The 22,979-nt window shown below is 32.0% G+C and overlaps 2 protein-coding genes across 11 annotated transcripts in view; one reads left to right on the top strand and one right to left on the bottom strand.

Moving 5' to 3' along the window:
- The window catches only part of LOC126749131 (protein masquerade), a 45,854-nt gene extending 28,965 nt beyond the window's left edge, over window positions 1-16,889 (top strand). Inside the window, exons 5-10 of the mRNA XM_050458785.1 lie at window positions 9,024-9,339; window positions 9,539-9,715; window positions 11,961-12,192; window positions 12,249-12,526; window positions 12,601-12,755; window positions 16,283-16,889. Of these exons, the coding sequence (XP_050314742.1) occupies window positions 9,024-9,339; window positions 9,539-9,715; window positions 11,961-12,192; window positions 12,249-12,526; window positions 12,601-12,755; window positions 16,283-16,450 (1,326 nt within the window). The 3' untranslated portion in view covers window positions 16,451-16,889. The remainder of the gene's footprint in view (window positions 1-9,023; window positions 9,340-9,538; window positions 9,716-11,960; window positions 12,193-12,248; window positions 12,527-12,600; window positions 12,756-16,282) is intronic.
- A 2,674-nt stretch (window positions 16,890-19,563) lies between these two features.
- LOC126749129 (catenin delta-2) overlaps window positions 19,564-22,979 on the bottom strand; it is a 51,055-nt gene continuing 47,639 nt past the window's right edge. For 9 of the 10 annotated variants that reach the window (XM_050458777.1, XM_050458776.1, XM_050458782.1 and 6 more), the window contains one exon: window positions 19,564-20,817. In XM_050458777.1, the coding sequence (XP_050314734.1) occupies window positions 20,665-20,817 (153 nt within the window). In that variant the 3' untranslated portion in view covers window positions 19,564-20,664. The remainder of the gene's footprint in view (window positions 20,818-22,979) is intronic. The other variant, XR_007664903.1, reaches the window with a different exon arrangement.

Below are 22,979 nucleotides of genomic sequence, written 5' to 3'. Positions count from 1 at the left end.
GGTTTGGGGGCCTTTTTGAACATTTTTTAAAAATGCTCGTAGAAAAGTGAAGTTAGTTTGAAAGCATAATAAATGGCACCCATGTAAAATTCAACTTCTTCAAGAGTTAAATGAAGATGATAACGACCGCCTTTACAGTTTTGTGAAATAATGTCCGAAAAAACTAATTTCAAATAATCCCGACTATCTTTCAAATGTTTGCTTCTCAGACGAATGTTAATTTTTTCTTAATGACACTGTCAATCGTCATAATTGTGGGTACTGTTTCGACGCGAATCTAAGGATATACCACGAGGTTCATACTCAACACCCTCAAAGATTAAACGTTTGGGTTGGTACTTTTGGTGGTCACATAATTGGACCATTTTTATTACCGGGAAATTTAAATGGAGATACGTACTTAGACATTTTGGAAAATACTGTTAACCTGTACTGTAACAGCATTGATTAAAATTATAAATCGGAATATTTCAGCAAGGCTTCCTCTCATTATGCATTACTAGTACGGCAATTTCTAGATGAAACGTTTCCTGGTAAATAGGTTAGGAGAAGGGTTGCTATCAAATGGCCCGCGAGATCATCCGATTTATCTCCTCTTGATTTCTTTTTGTAGGGACATCTGAAATCGAAAATGTATGCCACCCAAAATGAATCGTTAGAAGATTTACGAAACCGCATCATTTAGGAATGCCAATAAATAACAACTGATATTCTTCACACTGCACAAATTTTAAAAATTTTCTTTATAACTGCTATTATAAAGAAAATTGAATGACACTGAAACACACCCCTTCCCATTTAAAAAATAAGGGCGAATGTCGCCCCCAGTTAGGGGTTGAAGTTGTGAGGCTAAAAATTTAAACTAAAAATCGCTTTTCAAAAATCAAGGGGTGCGAGCGTTTTTGTTTTGTAAGTAAAGAATAAAAACTAGCGCTAAAAGTATTAAACAATGGTACTGTTTCAAAATCTTTGACCAGCTGTCAGACTGCGAAAACTCAAGTTAGCAATTTCAAACTTGGCAGTTGTAACTAGAATAAAAAGACCTTGAAAATAAACTTGATCCCCACTACTATTTAAGATTTCGAGGGTGGTTGCAATCCCGCCAAGAGGTTGATGTTAAGGAATTGAAAGTATTAAAAAAAATTGCAAACCTTGCTGGACTGTTTTCGATGGGCCACCCTGTATACCATAACGACCATAACAAGGAACAAGTCAACCTCCTTCCTTGGACATCTAGATCTTTAGCAATAAAACATGTTTAGAATATTATAGGATGAAGATATAGAAAGTTAATTCTACAAACGCTAGCAGCTCTTCGAAAATTTTAACATCGTTAGCTTGGGTTGAGATACCCAAGAGGACTATTCTGGACTCCTGATTTCAAAAATTGTTGAGTACATTTCTTTGGTAAATATTTTTTTCCAAAATTTGATCATTAATGTTGTTTAATGATCTGTAACATCTCTCTGAGGATAAATGAATATTAAAATAAATAAATTTATATTGGATGTTTTTAACGAAAATTAAATTATTTCTACTGGAGCTTCTGCGAAACTCTCTTATATAAGTTTAAGCTTGTTACGATATTTTGACACTAACTGCTTAACAGAATTCTGGTTATAAACCTGGTATATACAGACCATGATAACCCAACATATAATGCAATGGAATTTAATGTTCAATTTATAAAATGGCAAAAATTATATAAATTAGAAAAAGATTTTTTTGTTACAAACTAAGATATAAAATGCGTGTCATTTCAGTAAGGAATTAAAAGTTTTGGATGGTTATTTTGAGTAGAATTACTTTGCTACATCTATTTGTAATTATAAAGGATGCACTTTATCTTAAATATTCCAGGTTTGAAGTAAGTTGCACGTTCGCCGCAAGGTAATTAATTTCAATATAAGCTTAAACCACACGACTTCACAGCCCTATAAACTTAACTTAAAAGTTTTACGTGAGTGAATTAAATAGATTATAGTTTAAAAATTGACTAAAAACATAATGTAGTGTGTGTTTAAAATTCGTAAAACAAAAACCAACCTAAAAACTTTTTATGGATAAGGTAAAACGGTAACTTTAGAAAGTTTTCGCTGGGTTATATGGGCTTACTATGATACTTATCTATAAACGAGTTTAAAACTGGGTTTGCTTTTGTTGCGAGAATAAAAGGTTCATAGTTTAATTATTCCAATTTTATGATTATATCAAAAGTTATAGGGGCTTTTGGGTAAACTTGTATACAGTCTGAAATTAAAAGTGCCACTTACATAAAATATTAAAAGCTTCATACCGGAATGTTTTCGAAGCGTGTATTAAAGTATTTTCAATTAGTTTTATGTAAATATAAATATACGATATAGTGTTAGCTAGCTTTAATGTTAGATTATTAAGGGGAAGACCTTATAATACATTATTAAGATAGACCATAAGGAAATATGAAAATTTACTGTTTTCGTTTATAGAAGAATATTCTTGAAGTGGAGTGGCTATAATATCGCCTAAAATACTATGTTTCATATTTTTGAATCATGTTTTGTTAAGTAAAACTCACTAAGAGCAACCATGTAATATATATTATCAATATTTAAATTTAAAATAGAACGCACCTACTACTTGAAAAATAAAATAAAAAAGAAAAAGCAAGTTAATTAAATAATAAAATTGCAGAATATGTAACCATTTAATCAAAAACCCATCATTTTAAAGGTTGGAATTGGTTTATTCTTAAAATACTTTATTTGAAACGCGCTATTTCACGTTTCTAGAATATTGCATCACTACTTAGGTCTAAAACATAATGGTGGCAAGAGCAAAATGGCATATGTGTGTATACTATGTGTGATAGTACCACCGTCTATAGATTACAACTAATACTACAACAAAATAAGATTACAACAAAATAAATTAAACTGTTGTAATCTATAGACGGTGATAGTACTTATGTATAGTATTTATTCTGATAATTGTAATAGTTTCCGATTTTTTTATCAGCCACAATAGATTAAGAACTTATTAATGGATTAGTTTTAATTAGAAAAACAACTAAATTGCTAAAAAAAACTTCCGGAAATTTTAGGGTGATGCAAGACTTTTGAATCTATGTCTAATACAGATTAATATACAGGGTGATTGACGACCGATGGTACATCAGCCATATATGGAAAACGGAACGTAGCATTTTTCTGGAAAATTTGTTCGGCACTTTTCGAGAAAAAAAATAATTTTCCGTGTTTTTTGTTTAAAACCGAGGGATAACTAATTATTTATTTCTCAGCTATTTACGTTCCTATAGGTCAAATCTATATATATATAAAAGAGTTTGTCCTGACTGACTGACTCATCATCGCAGAGCCCAAACTACAATAGCTGGAAACGTTGAAAATTTTGCCCACGGGTTCCTTTTATAATGTAGGCACCAGATAAGAACGGATTTTTCGAAATTCCACAGATTAGGGGTAAAAAATGGGAAAATTGTTACCCGTGACCTCGAGAACTAAGGGGGCGTGGCTTCGGAGTTTGAACGGAGACTGCCCGCACCAACGAGTCGCAGGCATCAACTTAAGAAAAAAAAATTAACTGCAACAATGTTTTTTTATAATGTAGGCCCCGGATACGAACGAACTTTTTGAAATTCCACTGATAAGAGGTGTTAGCGATATGATAAATATCGCATAGCGGCATAAAACTGATTAATAAATACGATTGAAAAAGTGCCTCTGTATTATTTTTATTTTGGTAGAGATAACAACAAGGCGGCTCCATGCGAGACTGATACCCGAGAGGTGACTCGACTGAGTCTTACCGCTCGCTCTGCATCTAACGAATAATTTTTAAGATTATTTGTGTCTTGGTTTTATAATAATTATATTATATTAATCGTGCCCCTTGACCTCAAGAGAAACGGCGTGGCAATTGTGAGTTGCATGTACTATCAATGAGGCGAGGCTTCGGATTTTATTTTTGTGTATTGTGGGTTGCATTTACTATTATTGGAGGCCTTCTTCGACTTTTCTTTTATTTTCACGCGAGCAACGCCGCGGGCATTCAGCTAGTTGTAAATAATGTATAAGTATACTATTGTAAAATTAATTTTCCATATCTGGATTTAATCAGCATTATTATCAAGATTGCAAATTAAATTAATATCTTTCATTTATTAAAATGGCGAAAAGTCCATTTTGTTAAATGGAACACTCTATATTTTATTATAAAAATAAAATACCTTTAATTTAGTATTATATATTCCTTCTCTTACTAAGTAAGCCGCGATTTAGACTTAAACACATATTTTCATGAAATTTGATAATTTTAATCATTTTTATTTTGTAAATTTCCTAGTTAGCCATGAAAATGTTACAATGGTTTAATGAATTTTAGTAATATATTAAGTTAAAATACTAACATTGTGTTTTCTGATCAACTTAATTAAAAAGTCTAAAATGAAATATACCTACTCAAATAAAGTTTTGATGAGTCTATTTATTTTCCATCACTAATGTGATCATGTTCTTGCTATTAACATGTAGAAAGTTTAACGGAAATGTATCCAGATCTACCAATGAATCAACGAAGGTTACAAAATAATTTTGTTAATTATGGTTCTAAAATAAAACCTGAATTAAATAAAATAAAGCCAGTTACCAATGAAGAAGATAATATTATGAATGTATGGGCGTATTTCATTGCATATACACAAGTTACAATTAAAAGAAAGATTGCTAAGATTTAGTTTTGTTTTATTATGCTATCAAAAAATATTAGTCAATTATAAAATGCATCCATACAAGTTCACCAAAGCTCAGGCTTTGAAACCACAAGACATCGCAGAAGGGTAGAATTCTGTGAAAACCCTTTGATTCATATTTATGAAGACGCTTACTTTCTAAGACAAATAATTTGGACCGATGAAACAAAATTTTCTAGGGAACGAATTTTCGATAAATAACTAGTAATTTTTGGGCTGATTTAAATCCACACGCGATAAAAGAAATGGGTTTTTAAAAAAAAATTCATTTCAATGTATTTTGCCTTCTAAAGGATAATCAATTAAATTTTTTTAATTTATGATGAACCACTAAATTATTCCAAATTCTTAGAAATTTTAAAAAGTAATTTTTTGCTATTGCAAGATTTGCGTACTTGTTGATTTAAGCATCATGGAGTCCTGCCTTACACACTGGAGACAGTATAGTAAAAGAACTGTACGACATGTTTGATGATAGATGGTTTAGGCGTATGGGACCGCGAGATCGCCAGATCTGACACCCCTTGATTTTTATTTATAGGGTAGTATAAAGGAAAACTTTTACGCAACACCAGTAAACAGTAAAGAAGAGCTACATACGTCAGCAAGTTATTACTGAGCTAGATAAAAGCGAAATTAGAAGAGCAACGAATATATCCACCATAAAACGATTTTATAATTGATTGTTTAGAGAATAATGGTAGTAGTCTTTATAACGAAGAAGTATTTTGTAGTATAAATAATATTTTTTATCTGCTGGTTGTGAATCTAGATACATTGTGTTAAATTTTATACATATTCTTGCTATTATTTGAGCACTTTGTTCATGGAAAATAAATAGCTTCATCAAAACTTTATTTGAGTAGTAAATAAAAACGTTTTCTTTTTAAATAAGTTATTTCTAAAATACGGCTTCTTAGGTATACGAATGTGTTAAATTAAATTAAAATAATTTTTACTGTCTATTAGAATAAAACATAAAATATAAAGGATTCCATTTAAAAAAAATGGACTATTCGCCATTTTAGTAAATAAAGAATTTTAGTTTAATTTTCGACGACTCTCTATAATGCTGATTAAATTAGGCTATGAGAAGTTAATCAAGATGGTCTTTTAAAGTGATGTATAAAATTTGAGCTTTTTAGGAATTTACTTCAGATATAAATAATTATTTATGCCTTGATTTTAAAAAAAAATACGCGAAATTATTTTTCTCCTCAAAAATCGCTTAATGGGTATATGAAAGTATGATTAAAAAAGACCTTAAACGAAACAGGGAATCAAAAGATCTAAAAATGTATAGGGTGTTCGATTTCAAAAATCAAAGTTGTTGCTATTTTTCTATATAAGCAGCAACGCTGCAGCGCTGAACATATTTTAGATCGATAGAGCATTGTCTGTCACCATGGCTACTAAATTTTTAGAAAAATACTACGTTCTGTTTTCCATATACCATCGGTCATCAATCACTCTATATTCGTTTTCGAGAAAATTAGAAAAATCTTTTTTTATCTTAATTTGTTTAGATAGAAAACAAAAACATGCAAATATCAGTTTTTATTTCAATAAGTGTTCAAAATGTTGCCCGTTAGGGTTTGCTAAATCTACAATTCGTTAATAATTTAAAACGGAAACTACCAACATAAACAGCAATTCCGAAGATTAGACGTGGAAAAAGGTAAATAACAAACTGGATTTTTTTCCGCATTCTTTTTATCAACACAGATTTCCTGGGCGAACTGTATTTATTGTTATACCTGCTTAGTTATTTATAATTGCTAAGGAAAAAAAAGAATTTATTTTGCCGTCAGTTACATTTGTGACAGTCTTGGAATAGTGAAGATTTATTTGTTGAATTGAAGATTTTACTTCCAAAATGGTTTACACACTAGCCGAAAGAGTGGAAATTATTCTAATTTATGGTACCCAAAATCAATGTGCTCGGCAAACTGCCGTCACGTTTAACGCCAGACATCCGAAGAAGATAACGTCGCATAGGTATGTTTTGGACCTTGTTATTAAGTTTACTGAAACTGGATCTGTTGCAAATAAAAAACGTGATCATCGGCGAACTTTGGATGAAGCCGCTCAAGTTAAAGTTTTGGGTCATTTTGGAATAAATCCTAATACTTCATTACGCAAAATTGTTGCTGCCACTGGTATTTTATTAGGCTCTGTTCACACAGTTACCAAACTTCATAAATTTCATCCATTCAAAATGAAAATATTGCAAGAGTTAAGCAAAGACGATTTCGATAGGCGAGTTGAGTTTTGTGAAAAAATGACTGAAGCGATTAATAATAATACTATTCACGTAAAAAATATCTGCTTCAGCGATGAATGCACATTTTATCTAAATGGATTTGTTAATAAGCATAACTGTAGATATTGGAGTAATGAAAATCCTCATGCATTTGTAGAAGGGCATACCCAGTACCCTCAAAAAATTAATGTATGGGCAGGCATTTTAGGAAATAAAGTGAATGGGCCATTATTTATTAACGGAAATTTAAATGGAGACATTTATTTGGATATGTTGGAAAATACCATCAATCCGCTTATCACTGAATCCATTGAAAACCAAATCGATGATGATGGAAACACTATACTTGATGAGGCTGAAATATATTTCCAGCAAGACGGCGCTCCTCCTCACTATGTTTTTCCCGTTCGGCAATGGCTGGACGACGAGTTTCCAGATAAATGGATAGGGTGAAGGGGGCCTATAGAATGGCCTACTAGATCTCCTGATTTAACGCCGTTAGACTCTTTTCTATAGGGTCATTTGAAATCTATTGTGTTTACTCCCCAACCTGAAAGGTTGGATGAACTTTGTCAACGCATCATCGACAGCTGCCATGATATCCCACAACATGTTTTTGAAAATGTCCGTCAGGAATTTAAACATCGCCATTATCATTGCTTGGCCAAAAACGGGCAACATTTTGAACACTTATTGAAATAAAAACTGATATTTTCATGTTTTTGTTTTCTTTCTGAACAAATTAAGATAAACAAAGATTTTTCTAATTTTCTCGAAAACGAATCGACCGATTTAAAAAAATCAAACGTCAAAATAAAAGACTTCGAAAGACCTTTTAAACAAGCTATTACTCGATACCCCTTGCAATTTAAAATTTTTAAGGGGATGACCCTGGGGGGCAATGGGTGAAAAGGGGTGAAGTAATTTTAGGTTAGAAAATTGTTCCCCTTGACAAACTTTTTGACGTATTTCGGCGTTTTTTTTAAACAGTGGTTTTCGATAAATCCGTGGTGGGAAGTTTTCAAATGAACACCCTGTATATATATATGTTCAGGCTTTTTTTTCTTGCTTAAGATAATTTAACTTGTTCACAAAATATAAAAAAATATTTTACTTTAATTTAATACGTATGTACCTGAAGATTGCCATAGTGATAATTGCACTAGTAAATAAAGCCGTATCACTTTTAACTAAGAAGACAAACTTGAAATAAGGTATATTTTCGATAAACTGTGAGCGCCTGAACTCACTCCCAAAGCTTCTTAACATTAGACTCAACCTGTGAAGATATTTAATGTTACAAGCTTTGTTTTCCTCAATTACAACGGACCGGAGGAATTTTTTGTACAAAAAATCACAAACAACCATTTCCATGCTAGAATTCGAAACTGATGACCACACGATCGCATTGTAAACGTTAATAAATGTTAATAAATATTTCGGTAATAGCAACATCTAAAGCAACTAAAAGCCAAACTTGATTGTTGGAAGCCATTTACTCTATATTCTATTCTTATATTCTTTATTAGCCTTATAGCTTACGTGTTATGTTATTATTTAATCACTATTATTACTTCTTAATTATTATTATTTCAAATATACAGTAGCTAGCTTGTAGGTACTGAATATTTGAAATTAAAAAAAAAAAATTGAAACTTCTTCATGATTTATGCACATACAAAATGACATGTGAAATAAAGTATCTTAATATTAACATTCAATGATACTATGAGGCAACAAAAGATTTTTTTTGTACTTTATAATCAATTCTTTCTTGTACTATTCTTAAAGTATTTCATAAAAAAACATTAGTTTATTTAAATAAAATGGTAATATTAATATTTTGGTTAATTTATGTTCTGTAAACATTTACGCAGTAACATTTGCTTGGCCTAATAACTAACATATTTAGCGAATATGATTCTCTACATACGCCATTTTGGAAATAAATCAAATTGACAAAATGACAATTGTATAAATCAGAAAAGTGTTATTTCTGCATATTTTTAGCTGGAAGAACCAGTAACACGACAACCAATCCGTACAACTACAACATTCCGTCCAACAACCAGAGACCCAGGACCATCATGCCCAGGATTTTGTCTTTTAAATATCATGGCCGCCTTCTGCGAGCGACCTTCTGTATTAATTCCTCATACGTCAAACTGCAAGAAAGGTTCTGTTTGCTGCGACAATACAAGAAGCAGTTACACTTCAAAGCCGAAGCCTGAAAAACCACATACTACTACTACAACCACTACAATGGATCCTAGACCTGACTGTCCCGGCTCCTGTATTGTTTCCTATTTAAGTTTCACCTGCTTTAGTAAGAACGTTTTTCATTTTAATTAAGAATAACTTAAATTTAGAGCTATGACCTCAAAATATATACTACAAAAGAAAATTAAATTCGTCGAGATACTTACTTAGTTATTGTCAAATAAATTTACTTATTTATTTTTAGTCATCTCAAAAGTTAACATCTAGTCAGTCATATTTACTGTTAGTAACCGTATTTATTTCAGGAAATGCTGAAATGACCGAAATTTTTAAATGCAGAAAAGCAAGTACAAAATGCTGTGCCTCAAAATCATTAATAAAAGAGGCTTTGGGCCAGAAAGATGAGCCTGCGAGTAAAGAACCTTCTACAGTTGGTCCAAACCCTCCCCAGTTTACCGTTCATTCTGTTCCTGTTCAAACTAGTAAGTAAATTTGATTTCATAAAAAAATATTAAGTAGTAAATACTAGATTTAATTAAAGTTTTCCAACGGCCTGTAAATATGCTTTAAGGAGCAGCAATTTTTTCTAGTTGAACCCAAACTGTGTCTCCACCAGGTACCGAGATCCATATCCTTAGGATCCTCATCTTAAGCACTCAGTATATAGCTGTGTTAGAATAGAGTTACAGTGCGACTCGCAAAGTATCCAAGTATCGAAATTGTCTCGTTTAAAATGTCTCTCTTATATATATTAATAATAATATATGTAAGCATGAGAAGACAAAAGACATTGGATAATTATACGGTTTTTTAGCCAAGTTTGCCAAATTCATCATTTTACGTTGAAAATCTATTTAAACATTTGTATAGAATACCTAAAACAAAGAAGCAGCGTCAGAACGCAGGCTTAAGAAATAAAAGCAACATATACAGGGTTACTGGTAATTCGATACATTCCTTTGGAGATGTGATAGGGGAGGGGGTAAGAAGTAAATTGAACCCTAATATGTATTATGCAAAAGTTGATAGTTTTCGACATATTTAATTTTTTCTGTTTTTCTTCAAAATGTAGACCTTAGTGGTTTAAAAGGCAGTTTCCAGAAAATCCGCTGTATATTTTTTTAACTTTTTAGGCAAAATACATGCTCAACACAATAGTGTTACGTTTGTAATGGCAAAAGTCCCGCAAATAGTTGTAACCATAGGTAAATTCTCGATGCAAAGTGTAATTTTTTTTTCTTAAATAAAATACTACACTTTCTAGTGGATATTTTTTGAAAAAAAATTATGCTACATTCTTCAAAATTTACGTAAAACTTTCTAAAAACAGGGTGTTCATTTGAAAACTTCCCACCACGGATTTATCGAAAACCACTGTTTAAAAAAAAAAAACTAGGTTTGTCAAGGGGCACAACTTTCTAACCTAAAATTACTTCACCCCTTTTCACCCTCTGCCCCCCAGGTTCATCCCCTTAAAAATTTTAAATGGCAACAGGTATCGAGTAATAGCTTGTTTAAAAGGTCTTTCAAAGTTTTTTATTTTGACGTTTGATTTTTTAAATCGGTCGATTCGTTTTCGAGAAAATTAGAAAAATCTTTGTTTATCTTAATTTGCTCAGATAGAAAACAAAAACATGAAAATATCAGTTTTTATTTCAATAAGTGTTCAAAATGTTGCCCGTTTTTGGCCAAACAATGATATAGGCGATGTTCAAATTCCTGACGGACATTTTCAAAAACATGTTGTGGGATATCATGGCAGCTGTCGATGATACGTTGACGAAGTTCATTCAAACTTTCAGGTTGGGGAGTAAACACAATAGATTTTAAATGACCCCATAGAAAAAAGTCCAACGGCGTTATATCAGGAGATCTAGCAGGCCATTCTATAGGCCCCCTTCGCCCTATCCATTTATCTAGAAACTCGTCGTCTAGCCATTGCCGAACGGGAAGAACCTAGTGAGGAGGAGCGCCGTCTTGCTGGAAATATATTTCAGACGGTTAAGCTATTACTCGATACCTCTTGCCATTTAAAATTGTTAAGGGGATGACCCTGGGGGGCAGAGGGAGAATCTAGTGCTTGATAAAGAAGGCTTAATGGGATAAGCCTAAAAGAGAAAGTAGACGAGGGAATTTGAAAAAAGGAACAAGCAAATTTGCAATATGCAGGCAAATTAAAGGCACAGAGTGTCGACAAAATAACAAAAAGGAGATTTAATGAAAGCATTTTCAGATACGCCTGACATATTATAGCAACTCAGTTCACTGCCAAATTATTATTACAATCCTAGAGAAAACAGTAAACCCTAAAAATATACCAAAAGGACTTTGGTATGTTTTTAGGGTTTACTTTTTTTACTTAAAGACAACTTTTTTTGCAAAAACATACAATTAAATTTGTAAATACTCTTTATTAGTAGCAATAAAATATTTCTTTTATCATTAATGTATATCCGGAATATAAACTAGCTTTTATACCGTACTGCATGAACATCAACCATATAAGCTGTGAGAGTTTAATAGTAATTCCTGCCCTATCTATCAACTTCCTTATTTATACCATCTGAAGTTATACCGCAAACACAAACTAGCTTCGAATCCTCAAGTTATTACTAATACATTTGACTGTATTTGGTCGACTTAACTTATTTGTAATATACAAATCAATAATATTCTAGAGGTTTATATGATCTATCACCTTGAATAGTCAGTATTTTCTATTTTTAGCTACTGATAGTCCAAAACCAGTTGCAACCACACAAAGAGCACAGGTCTATAGCAAGTACGTTTGCGGAGTAAAAGGTACTTCAAGAATGGGCAGAGTGGTGGGAGGAGAAGATGGAGATCAAGGAGAATGGTGCTGGCAAGTGGCTCTTATTAATAGCCTTAATCAATATCTTTGCGGAGCAGCACTTATTGGAACTCAATGGGTACTTACTGCCGCGCATTGTGTAACAAAGTACATATTTTGATATAATTTCATAACACAATGATCACTTATATTTGCATTTGTAGTATCGTTCGATCGGGAGACGCAATCTACGTTCGGGTGGGTGATCATGACCTAACTAAAAAATATGGCAGTCCCGGCGCACAAACGTTACGAGTAGCCACTACTTACATTCACCATAACCACAATAGTCAGACATTGGACAATGATATTGCCCTATTAAAACTTCACGGTCAAGCTGAACTCAAAGATGGGGTATGCCTGGTATGCTTACCGGCTAGAGGAGTTAGCCACGCTGCTGGGAAAAGATGCACGGTTACAGGCTATGGATACATGGGCGAAGGTGAGACAAATCGATCTTTATTCAGAAAATAAAGGTAAAAATATTGCTCAATATTATGTCTAATGTAATTTCAGCTGGTCCTATACCACTAAGAGTAAGAGAAGCTGAACTACCTATTGTAAGTGACGCAGAATGTATCAGAAAAGTCAACGCGGTTACTGAAAAAATTTTTATCCTACCTGCTAGTAGTTTTTGCGCAGGTGGAGAGGAGGGCAACGACGCATGTCAGGTAAGTTCGTTATAAGACTAAATAGAATGCATAGGTGCCTCACTTAAATAAATACTAGATGAAGCTTAAAATTTTAACATCCCTCACAGGAATACATGTGTACGTATTTTTTATATCGTATGGCAATAAATACGTCCAATGTTATAATGTAAATATAAGCCAGCGGACACTTTTACATAAATTATTTTTATCAAGTTTTGTCTAAACCTTCTGTTGTTGTTTAATTTTATTTGTTCTAACGACCACTATTTTGCGGGGAAGAGAGTATATAGAATTGTCTGCTTCGTGTTTGCGGATTTTTCTATACATTAGACAAATATATTTTCCTCCTTAAAGGCTAAAATACCGGTGTCTTCCAGCCTTCTCTTATAATTCGTTATATTTATATACAAGTTTGGCAATCGATCAGTACCAATAGAGAGGTGCTCAAATAAGGTGCTCTACTACTCGCCTGCTACGTCGTTGTTTTTTAACACAACATTAGTATGCATATGACTATGATAGAGGTTACTGCATTACTTGTAGTAACATTTCGAAAAATATTAAGTGCTATCAATAATGTAATCGCCCAATATACTGGCCCAATGATTCAATGTTATGGATACTGAGTACGGAATTGAAAACTTCTGTTCTTATTTTCCAGACTAACATCGTACAAAGAAAGAATTATGTTTTCCGTGTAATAGAAAAGAAGATTAACCTGAAAATCGACTATTTCGTAAACACATAACAGTTTTATGGTCCATACCCAGTTCCTCTCCAACAATTCTTGATTGTGTTGAATCCACTTGTAGGGCACTACACACTATATCTTCCATTCGCTCTTGCTCCTGGTTTCTTTCAAAAGAAGGTTCTTGCACTTTGGTGTGGCATTTATAACAATCTTAAAGGAAAAAAAGGATGTCTCAAAATATGAAATCAAATTTAAAATTGTTTTTTTCGCAAAAAATCTATCTGTTTTCAAATGTAATTGATAACAAATCTCTACATTGTACGGCCGAATTGCCTCCATAAAACTATTTAATAATGTAACTCTTTCGTAAGGAGTATAAGCAGCCATAATAAGTTTTAAAATTCAAAAATGCAGCGTGCAATCACACGTTTGCGCTGTTCTGTAAAAAATTAAAACAAAAAATATCAGACAACTGGATGAAACCATCCGTCGACGAGAGAAAGCGATTTTTCCATTATTTTGGACAACGTGCAATCTTCATTTCCCAACATGTATCTCGTGTTATAAAAATTATATGTGTATTTGACTTGAGAATAAATGAAACACTTGACTTGTTTATACATGCAAACATTAAGTATTTGTATTTTTATTATGTGAGTCATTAGTATTTAATAACTCTTATGGATGTTTAATTTATGTTCAGGCATTAGCCATCGATCACCAAATCTGGCGTTAAGATCATATCTAAAATTTACAGTTATATTTTATTTACTGAGGTAGTGAGGTTAAATCGTGTAAAAAGGGTTTTATGGAATAAGTTGGCGTTTTTTAGCTCTAACGGAAAGAGTTTTTTTTAAATTCTAAAGCACCCTTGTCTCATAAGCTGAGTATTCTCAATATAAAGTTAGGAAAGAAGAGAGTATTGAGCTTCCCCAATACCCAGAACTGAAATATTTCCGAACAGGGTGGACATCTGAAAACAAAAGAGAGGCAATTTTAGATACGCCAGGTCATTTGTTATGAAAATGTACAAAATTATTTTTCATACATTTTCTAATGATAGATTATAAGTTCAATAAATAATTTTTAGTTATTCTCAAGTTCACTTAATTATGCTCCACCTAAAAAAAATATGTCCTGTAAACGTCCTAGACTAGTCGTCGAAGAAAAGAGATAAAATGTACCAACAAGAGTCTACATTTCTGTAGAAATTTGACGGCTAATGCACGTCTATAATATGAGTTTATAATGACTGTAAGAGATACTAAGTGCATAAATGTCGGACTTTACAGGGGCTAGAGAAAATCCACGCCGATGTATCAGGAGGACATCTTGGAGTAACAAAGGCTCTGGGAAAAGTGAGGGAAAGATTTAACTGGGCCAATATGATGAGTCCCTTTGAAAAGATTGTTCTATTTGGTGTACCTGTGCAGCTACATTCAGATCAAGGCTGAAATTTCAAATCTAGCTTCCGGAACATATGTCAGAGGCTTAGAATCAAGAAAACAAGGACTACTGCAGTACACCCGCAGTTAAGTGATATGGTGAAACAAATGAATAGAACAATAAAATTAATCAGTATTTGGCTAAAGTAGGCTTTAGCAACCAAAGAAACAGGGAACCGATGTTGCGAAATGGTCTGTAAGAGAAGAAATAGTCTGTCATCGAAACTTCGTAGAATGGGCGATCCAAAGCGACCAGAGGTCATCAATAATGTTCTTTACGGAATACAAAAGTCGCCACGGGGTAAAGCTCGAGTCATTCATTTTAACCGACTGGCTCCATGTTATGGAAACCACGAAGACGCTGAGATGCGTCAAATCCAACGAATGGCCTATCATTCTAATGGCTGAAAGAATCGGTACGGCGTGACCTGTATGCGCAGCAAGACCTGTTTACCAATTCAGCTGAGTATGCTCGGACACGATGTGTGGCTAGAGACTAACAAATATCTGGAGGAATAGCTGAGGTTTTCCGCAGAAAGTTCGTCAATATTTAAAAGCTGCGTCAGTCTAACTCCACAGTCGGACAAGCATTCAAGATAACGAAACTGGTAAAAAGATTTTCTATGTGGTTACCAAAGAGGCATTACATGAGAAGCCAACACAAGAACGTTTGGAAAACTTTGTGTTCTCTAAAGGAGTTATTTGTCGAGGATCTAAGAAGCCTAGCAATTCCCAAACCATGCGGACTCGATAACTTGGACTGTAGGATGATTCCCAATACGTCAGAGTCTTTTGGTTTATAGGCGTCCAAATTCTAGTAAGCTGTTATACTTGTCAAGAGATTCTGTTGCAGGAGGGGAACCTTAAGCCGCTATCGACATCCACCATCTTTCTATTGAGCTTCAACTGGATATCATCTGTTTTTCGTTATTCCGGAATCATCCCGGTGACGCAAGCGACCGCATACGGCACAACATCTTTGGAGACACGTGGTAGGTTAGCGAATCTTCCGAAAACATGGTCTGCCGAGTATATGAGCACAAATATGAGTAAATAAATAGAGTGTATATAAATATTTCTAGTGGTCTTAAATAATCGTGTTTAGTGTGAACGTGTAAAATAAATCTGTTTACTATTTTTGTACATCGAGTGTTTCAATTTACCCCTTAACGAACAGTAAAAACGCTACATATACATGCTTTAATACATAATTCTGTTATTTCAAAAACCTTACAAATTTTTCTAGTCATTTTTATCTTATGCTTTTTGCAAGACGAAGCTTGTACAACCACCCAACCCAACCACTGAATTTAATTAAATTTTATTAATATACCAAATTTGTTGATTTAAGAATGATTAAAGTTGGTACCTTTTTATTTAATGCTGACGATTTCATTCATTTTTTTCAGGGTGATGGCGGCGGTCCTTTAGTATGTCAGGACGACGGTTTTTACGAACTGGCCGGCCTTGTTTCCTGGGGATTTGGATGCGGCAGAGTGGATGTACCAGGCGTCTACGTGAAAGTTTCTTCCTTTATTGGTTGGATAAATCAAATCATCAGCGTCAATAATTTGTAATTTCTTATATAAATGTTTTTGTAACATTTGGGGTTTGATATTTCACATAGCAACTGTCGCGACTTTTTCATCGCGGTTGTCGCTGTATTAAATAAAAATAGATTTTCATAGTTCTTAGGGCTTTCATTAGATGACAGTGTAAGCCGGGAACTATTATTTGAGGATCTCTGTATCGATTTGATACAGAAATATAGGTGTATGGCAATTTATCAGTTAGCTATTACACTTGGCTTAAATTGTACATATTTTTATTAATATATAGGAATAATTTATTTTAATTTGTCTCAGTATAGATTGGCTAGTTTTAGATATTGTTACCAAATAAGGGGAAGGTGATAATTTTAGGTATTATATTTAAATGTAGCACGAATATTGGATTCTTCCTAGAATTGTTGTATTTAATAAGACGTTAAAAATATTAAAAAATCAGTTATGAAACTGTTTTGAGAATTATTTTGCCTCGGATTGGAATATTCCTAAATAACACTTATTTACGAAATATAATTGGATGATTAATATTTGTCAAAATAGAGGTTTAAAGATTAATGATTTTTAATCTTTTGTAACAATTTCATCTTGCAGACAAATTAAATCCTTTTATTGTGATTTTAGACCTCAAAGTATAGTGGGTAACAAGTGACATGAGATTTACATTAATTTTTTTTTAACTTCGTTATAACTATCGTAACTATCGTTATATGTTATATTGTGACTTTGTTTGAGAAAAATATTTAAACTTTATTGATATTGTGACTTTGTCTTTTTTTGTAATAAGGATACAAACAGTAAATAGCACTTATTATAGGTTATTGTAAAAATCTGCATAACATAATGGAATGCCTGCATCATTTACTAAATCTTGAAGATCTGACCGCTTACGTTCACTAATTTTTATTTTAGACTTGTATGCAGGTTCAAGAGTCTGTGATATTACGTTACTCTTACCTCGAACTACTTTGATCGTCATTGCCGAAAATTCTTCCTGAGAATACGACGTTTTATAAAAAACTCTAAGTGGATCATTTTTTTCAATTTTAAGAATTCTGATGTCGCTTAATTTATTCTGTCCGAAATTTCCAATCCTTCCATTTAAAAGTTTTAAATTTTAAAAAAATCCTTAAAACTTAGCTCCTTTACTTGAAAAGGCTTTCCACTTTTTTTTGCAGTTCGAATTATGTACTCGTTAGGTAAATATATTGAGCTTGATTTGTAGAGCTTTACTTGCCATTCTATTACGGAATGTGCACAATCCCCCTCATTTTGCGTATGTCCCGTTACAAGGAATTTATGGCATATGGATCTAATATTAGGATCCTTTCTTAGAGCATACATATACATAGAAATTATGTACTTGTTTTTTTGCTGTCCAGCGTAATTATCCAAATAAAAAACCAATTCAAGATCGTCACATTCGGATCTAGCCTGTGATGTATGTTCTATATAGCTCAGCAAGCAAGATCCTATTTCATTTGCTCCTCGATTGCCATTCGTTTCATCCCAGACATAGCAGAAACATTCATCTAAATTTGCTATTCCTTTCATTTCATAGATGGTAAAATTTAAGACATTTAATTTAGACTTATAGTAGAAAAGAGACATATCCCTTGGGGCATGGCCGGACAGCTTGTAAATCAAAAACAGCGACTACATAGTTGTCGCTAATTCTTGTTTTGTCATTATCTTTTTCTAATCGCGATAAATCCTTTTCTATGATATGATTTTCGTAAAAATTAGGACAAAAGAACAGTCTCTCTTGCGATTTAAGTAAGAACTGTCGTTCTTCCGCATAACCGATCAGTTAATCTGATGAAGTGTAAAACGACACTTGTGCCAATTGTCGGTTATGTTATGAAGTGCAAGTTGTGACGGTCTTTCACATAAATAATAGGTTAGATTATGAATTGTTTTTATAATTTATCTACAAAATGCAGTTTTTTGAGTTATGACGTTCTTCTATAAACGAAGCGATATGATAAAATATATACATATCGGTTCTTAACCGTTCTCTGTCCATTCTTAATTTCGACAAAAAATTAAACCAATACTTACTTAATTTAGGGTTAACTTAGTTAAGATTTCAATTTCCAAAACTCGATTTGTCCTTTTGATTAAATTTTAAATCAATAGAAAAAAAAATTATCGTTGAGCTTAATTTGAAAGGCTTTCAAATATTTACCCTACTAGGTTAGAAAGGCAAATTCCTTAGTAACAGAGCCGTTAAAATTTAAGCCCCTTAAGATATACATACTAACAAAGTGTTATTGCGCTTGTTCTGGAACTACCGTTCCAAAATTAGGTGGAGGTAAAACTGAAGCAAGTATTATGAAAGAAAGTTTACACTAGAGCGTTAAATGTCTGAGCAAAGGAATTTCTTTGACATACGACTTCTTTGATAGAAAGACTTTCATCTGTTTTTAAATATTTTAATTTATAACTGAAATATTGCTTGATTGCTAACTAAATCACACATGTGTTTACACAATAATACAATACCCAAGAATAAAAGCATTAAAAAGACATAAAAATTGACAATATCAATTTGACTAAAAAAATTACTTAATATTAGAGTTTTATTTATTTTTGTATAGAAAGTTTTTGTTTTTTTTTGTTTTACTTTCGGCTTAACAGTTTTTTTTTCGGTTGAAATAGAGCGCGGTGTGTCCGTTTAAAAAAAACTGATAGAAATTTTAAAAAACATAACGTTTCAAGTCGCATGGTTTTTCAATCAATAAAAGATTACTTGCTTGTTTTTTTTCCAAATATTCAACGTCCCTTGTCGACCTTCAATCTATCTTTCGACCAGATTAAGAGCCTCATATGGTTTTGGTCGTTCCACTCTTTTATTGCATAATTTGGACATTTTTGTACAGTCAGGTATCAGTTTTTCCAGTAAGCCCTTTATCTTAAGTTTAGTAGATCAGCTCATCTCACGGTATCTTAACTGTCGGGACAAAACATTTGTTTTTCGAAATATTACTTTTAATTAAAGTATATTTTAGATAGAGTTAAGTAGAAATACTTAAAGTTATAATAGATGTTGAACACCCTGCATATCTAGTAAACGCGATCTCTTGGGACTGTTTGCATGGTTAAGGTGACAAAACAAAATCATGTTAATTACAATTATTTTATTTTATTATAAACAATATTAAAATTCGCTATGGTAATATTGAATAGATCAAATATTTTAAGAAAATCATTTTTATGGTTTTAACCAAAAGAAAACCGATCAATAAAAATAAAATATAATTTAAAGAACAAAAAAAAAACAATACTCATCATTTTCTCTATAATGTGTTTATATGAGATTATAATTTAAGTATACATACAATAAATTCATCTTTCTGCTAAAGTATTTAGTATTATAAAAGTCACAAAATGCGTGTGTAACTAAAAATTGGAAATGTATGTGTACCTAGTAATATTTACAGGCAATGTTATTTTTTTCGCATCTTTTACTTGTAGCTTAATCACAGTAAACCATAAACTAAATAGTACATATTTAATATGAATCAGTGCATCATACAGGTGAGCCAACAATTTACAGCAAATAAGATTATTTTTTATTATTTGTTTACAAAAAGCTATTTTAATAATATCTTTTGACAAGAACTTACAACGGTATACGTTACTATAAAATTTTACGTTTCTTTTTTAAGTGTACACAATTTTATGAAGTACAAATTTATAAAGATGAGTTTTTATATTATCTGAGAAGCAATTTCCTTCAAAATTAAAATTTCAATAAAAAGTATTATCTTCTGTAAACGTAATGGGTCACACTGTATGTTCTTAAGGGTTGAATATTGATATACAAATCAGTAGTCTGATCTAAAAATATTTTTTGTAAAAAAAACACTCCACACAGATTTTCAGAAAATCTTTTAAGACAATATCATTAAAAAGTATCAACAAAATTTGAAACATTTTGAAAGCAAGGTCTACTTTAAGGAATTGTATAAATAAATAGTAACAAAAGCATAATCAGGGGATCAACACAACCATAAAAATATATACTAAAAATAAAACTTCTCCTGCGTCAAAATATAAAAGCATTCTAAGTCTGGTTACGTCGCGGTAATCTACTATTTACTAAACCCCATTACTTTTGCTACATTCAGTCTTTACATCATTATAACCAGAAATTAAAAAACACTTTCAGACCAGACGATACACGATAATATCTATTAAATATAATAACATATAATAATGTTTTAAACCCAGGAATCCTTCCCCGCAGAAACGCGCAACGGAGCAGTTTGACTTTGACTCTGCGGCTCGCTTAGGTGATTTAGGCTGGTGTTTCCTACACTTGGTTGTCTATTGCGCTTTTTCTCCATGTTGACCTGCGCGTACAATGGCTCCGGCTGCAAATATAAAAAAACTGATAATTCATTGCAAAATGAAAATGATTTATTGTTTACGTATTATACAAACTAAAAGGCAACAACCGCGTCCATCGCAAAATAATTTATTACGTTCTAGAGATGCCTCTCTTAAAAAAACTAAAGTAAACGCTACTGGAAATTGAATTACTTTATTTTGAGTGTGCAACACATTTATAAAATTAATTGATAAAATTAAAAGATCCTTATGATTTATAGTCACTTTTTAATGCCATTAAGAGCCTATTGTGGTTTTAGAAATTTTATAACCAAATTTGAGAGCTTCGAAAACAACAGAGCCATCTAACTTTTTTTTACAAAAGATAGATGGCTGGGAAAATTTTATTTAATAGCTTATCAGAAAATGCGCTTTTGTGTTATCTGGGGCTTTTATATATTTAGAATATAAAAATATAATTTTGGAATTTATTTAAAAAATCAATCAACAGCAAATAGAAAATTTATGTACTCCTGAATAAGGGTAAAAATAATTTAAGTGGCTTTTTTTAAATTATTGCTGTTGAGCGGTAACTAGCCATTTTCTTGATAAAGTTAGACCAAAGCAAAAAGCGCATTCGGTACACCATTCGAAAATCCAAATATGTTATTAATTTTGAGTGACTAATAGAGTGCTGATATAAATTTATATATGCCAGAAAAATGTATATATGCACTATATGTAAAGTAAACGGATTTTTAAAAATTTGAAACATGAAATAATTGCTAAGCCGCGTTAAAACGTTGCTATTTTGATTTAAATATTAAAATATTTAGTCCCAGAAAGCTGTTTTTCATTTTTCTTACCTGTACATTCGATTGTTAAATGTGATTTTTTTCTATTTTGCATAAAAACAGTTAGTTTTGCTTTTAAAATTTAAAAGCATCTAGCGTTACAAAAGTTTGTGCAAAAGTCACGATTGTAAATCGTGCAGAGCAAACCATTTTGCTACTTACATGCTCCATATTGCAATACAAATACCAATTTATCGTTTATATTATTGTATTTTCTATTAATACAATAATAAAATATGTTAACAGAATTATCGATAATATAATAATAAACGATATACATTAATATTAAATTAAATAAAAATGTTCATCTTAAGGGATACATGATGTAATAAGCACATTTATCGTTGAATACCATATTGAAACGTCTTTTGTAGAATGTTTTTAAGAAAAGTATTTTATACAATTAGGCTTGTATAATACAAGTTTGTTTCTGCACATATTTTTATATAAAAGTAATAAACCTATTTTACATATATGTGTCTAAAATATGTGAATTATCAAAATTCAATGAACGAAATCAACCTATATACAATACCTACTGTTAAACGTACACACATCTTTTCCACCCTGACCTAACCTTCTACTACGTCAGAAGCTGGCCAGGGCCTTACAGTTTTTTAGGGCTGCTCAAACCAAACCAAAGGCACTGGGCAGCTCCCGGACAATAAGTACCACAATTACACTAGACACTTGCAGCTGACTACATTGTCGGCACGGGTCATTTTTATATATTTACTTTTACCTCAACGCATGCTCAAATATATGCAGTATAAATTTTTAAAATAATTTACAAAATGTTTTTTTAAGGAATTCTATATAAAATTAAAACATTGAAGTAAACTGCTGAAACCTTAACGTACTCAACTTTATTAAAAATACACAAACTTTATTATTTTTTTTTAATTTTTCTCTCCTAACATGACAGACCAAAATTTTAGGTTTTATTTATTTAATTATTTAATATACTAGCAAGTAGTATAATTTACAATTAAGTTCACATATCTACTATTTTCTACAATACTCTCTTGGTATCGAAGATGTTTATTAAAAACTCCAGCCTAATTGATGGCAGTTTGCATCATCAAAGGCTTTTTTCAACATAAAAACGCTCTATATTTTTGTATAACTTCCTAATAAACTAAATAATGTTTGTGGAGCCTTGTCTCAATTACGAGATATAAAGTATTAGCAGGACCCCCAGGACATACAGTATCAGCAACATCTACACTGGATACACTACGGTATTTCTAGCTATCTATCCAACTATTTAAGAAAAACTGTTCTTAAAGGGTCAAAGTACTTTATGTAGTCAATTACTGGCACTTGTAGAAATATATAAAATATCTAAAAAT

This window comes from Anthonomus grandis, chromosome 22, assembly GCF_022605725.1.
Source record: "Anthonomus grandis grandis chromosome 22, icAntGran1.3, whole genome shotgun sequence".
Taxonomy (NCBI): domain Eukaryota; kingdom Metazoa; phylum Arthropoda; class Insecta; order Coleoptera; family Curculionidae; genus Anthonomus; species Anthonomus grandis.
The sequence above is the reverse complement of the archived record's forward strand: the minus strand, read 5'-3'. Positions and strand labels throughout refer to the sequence as shown.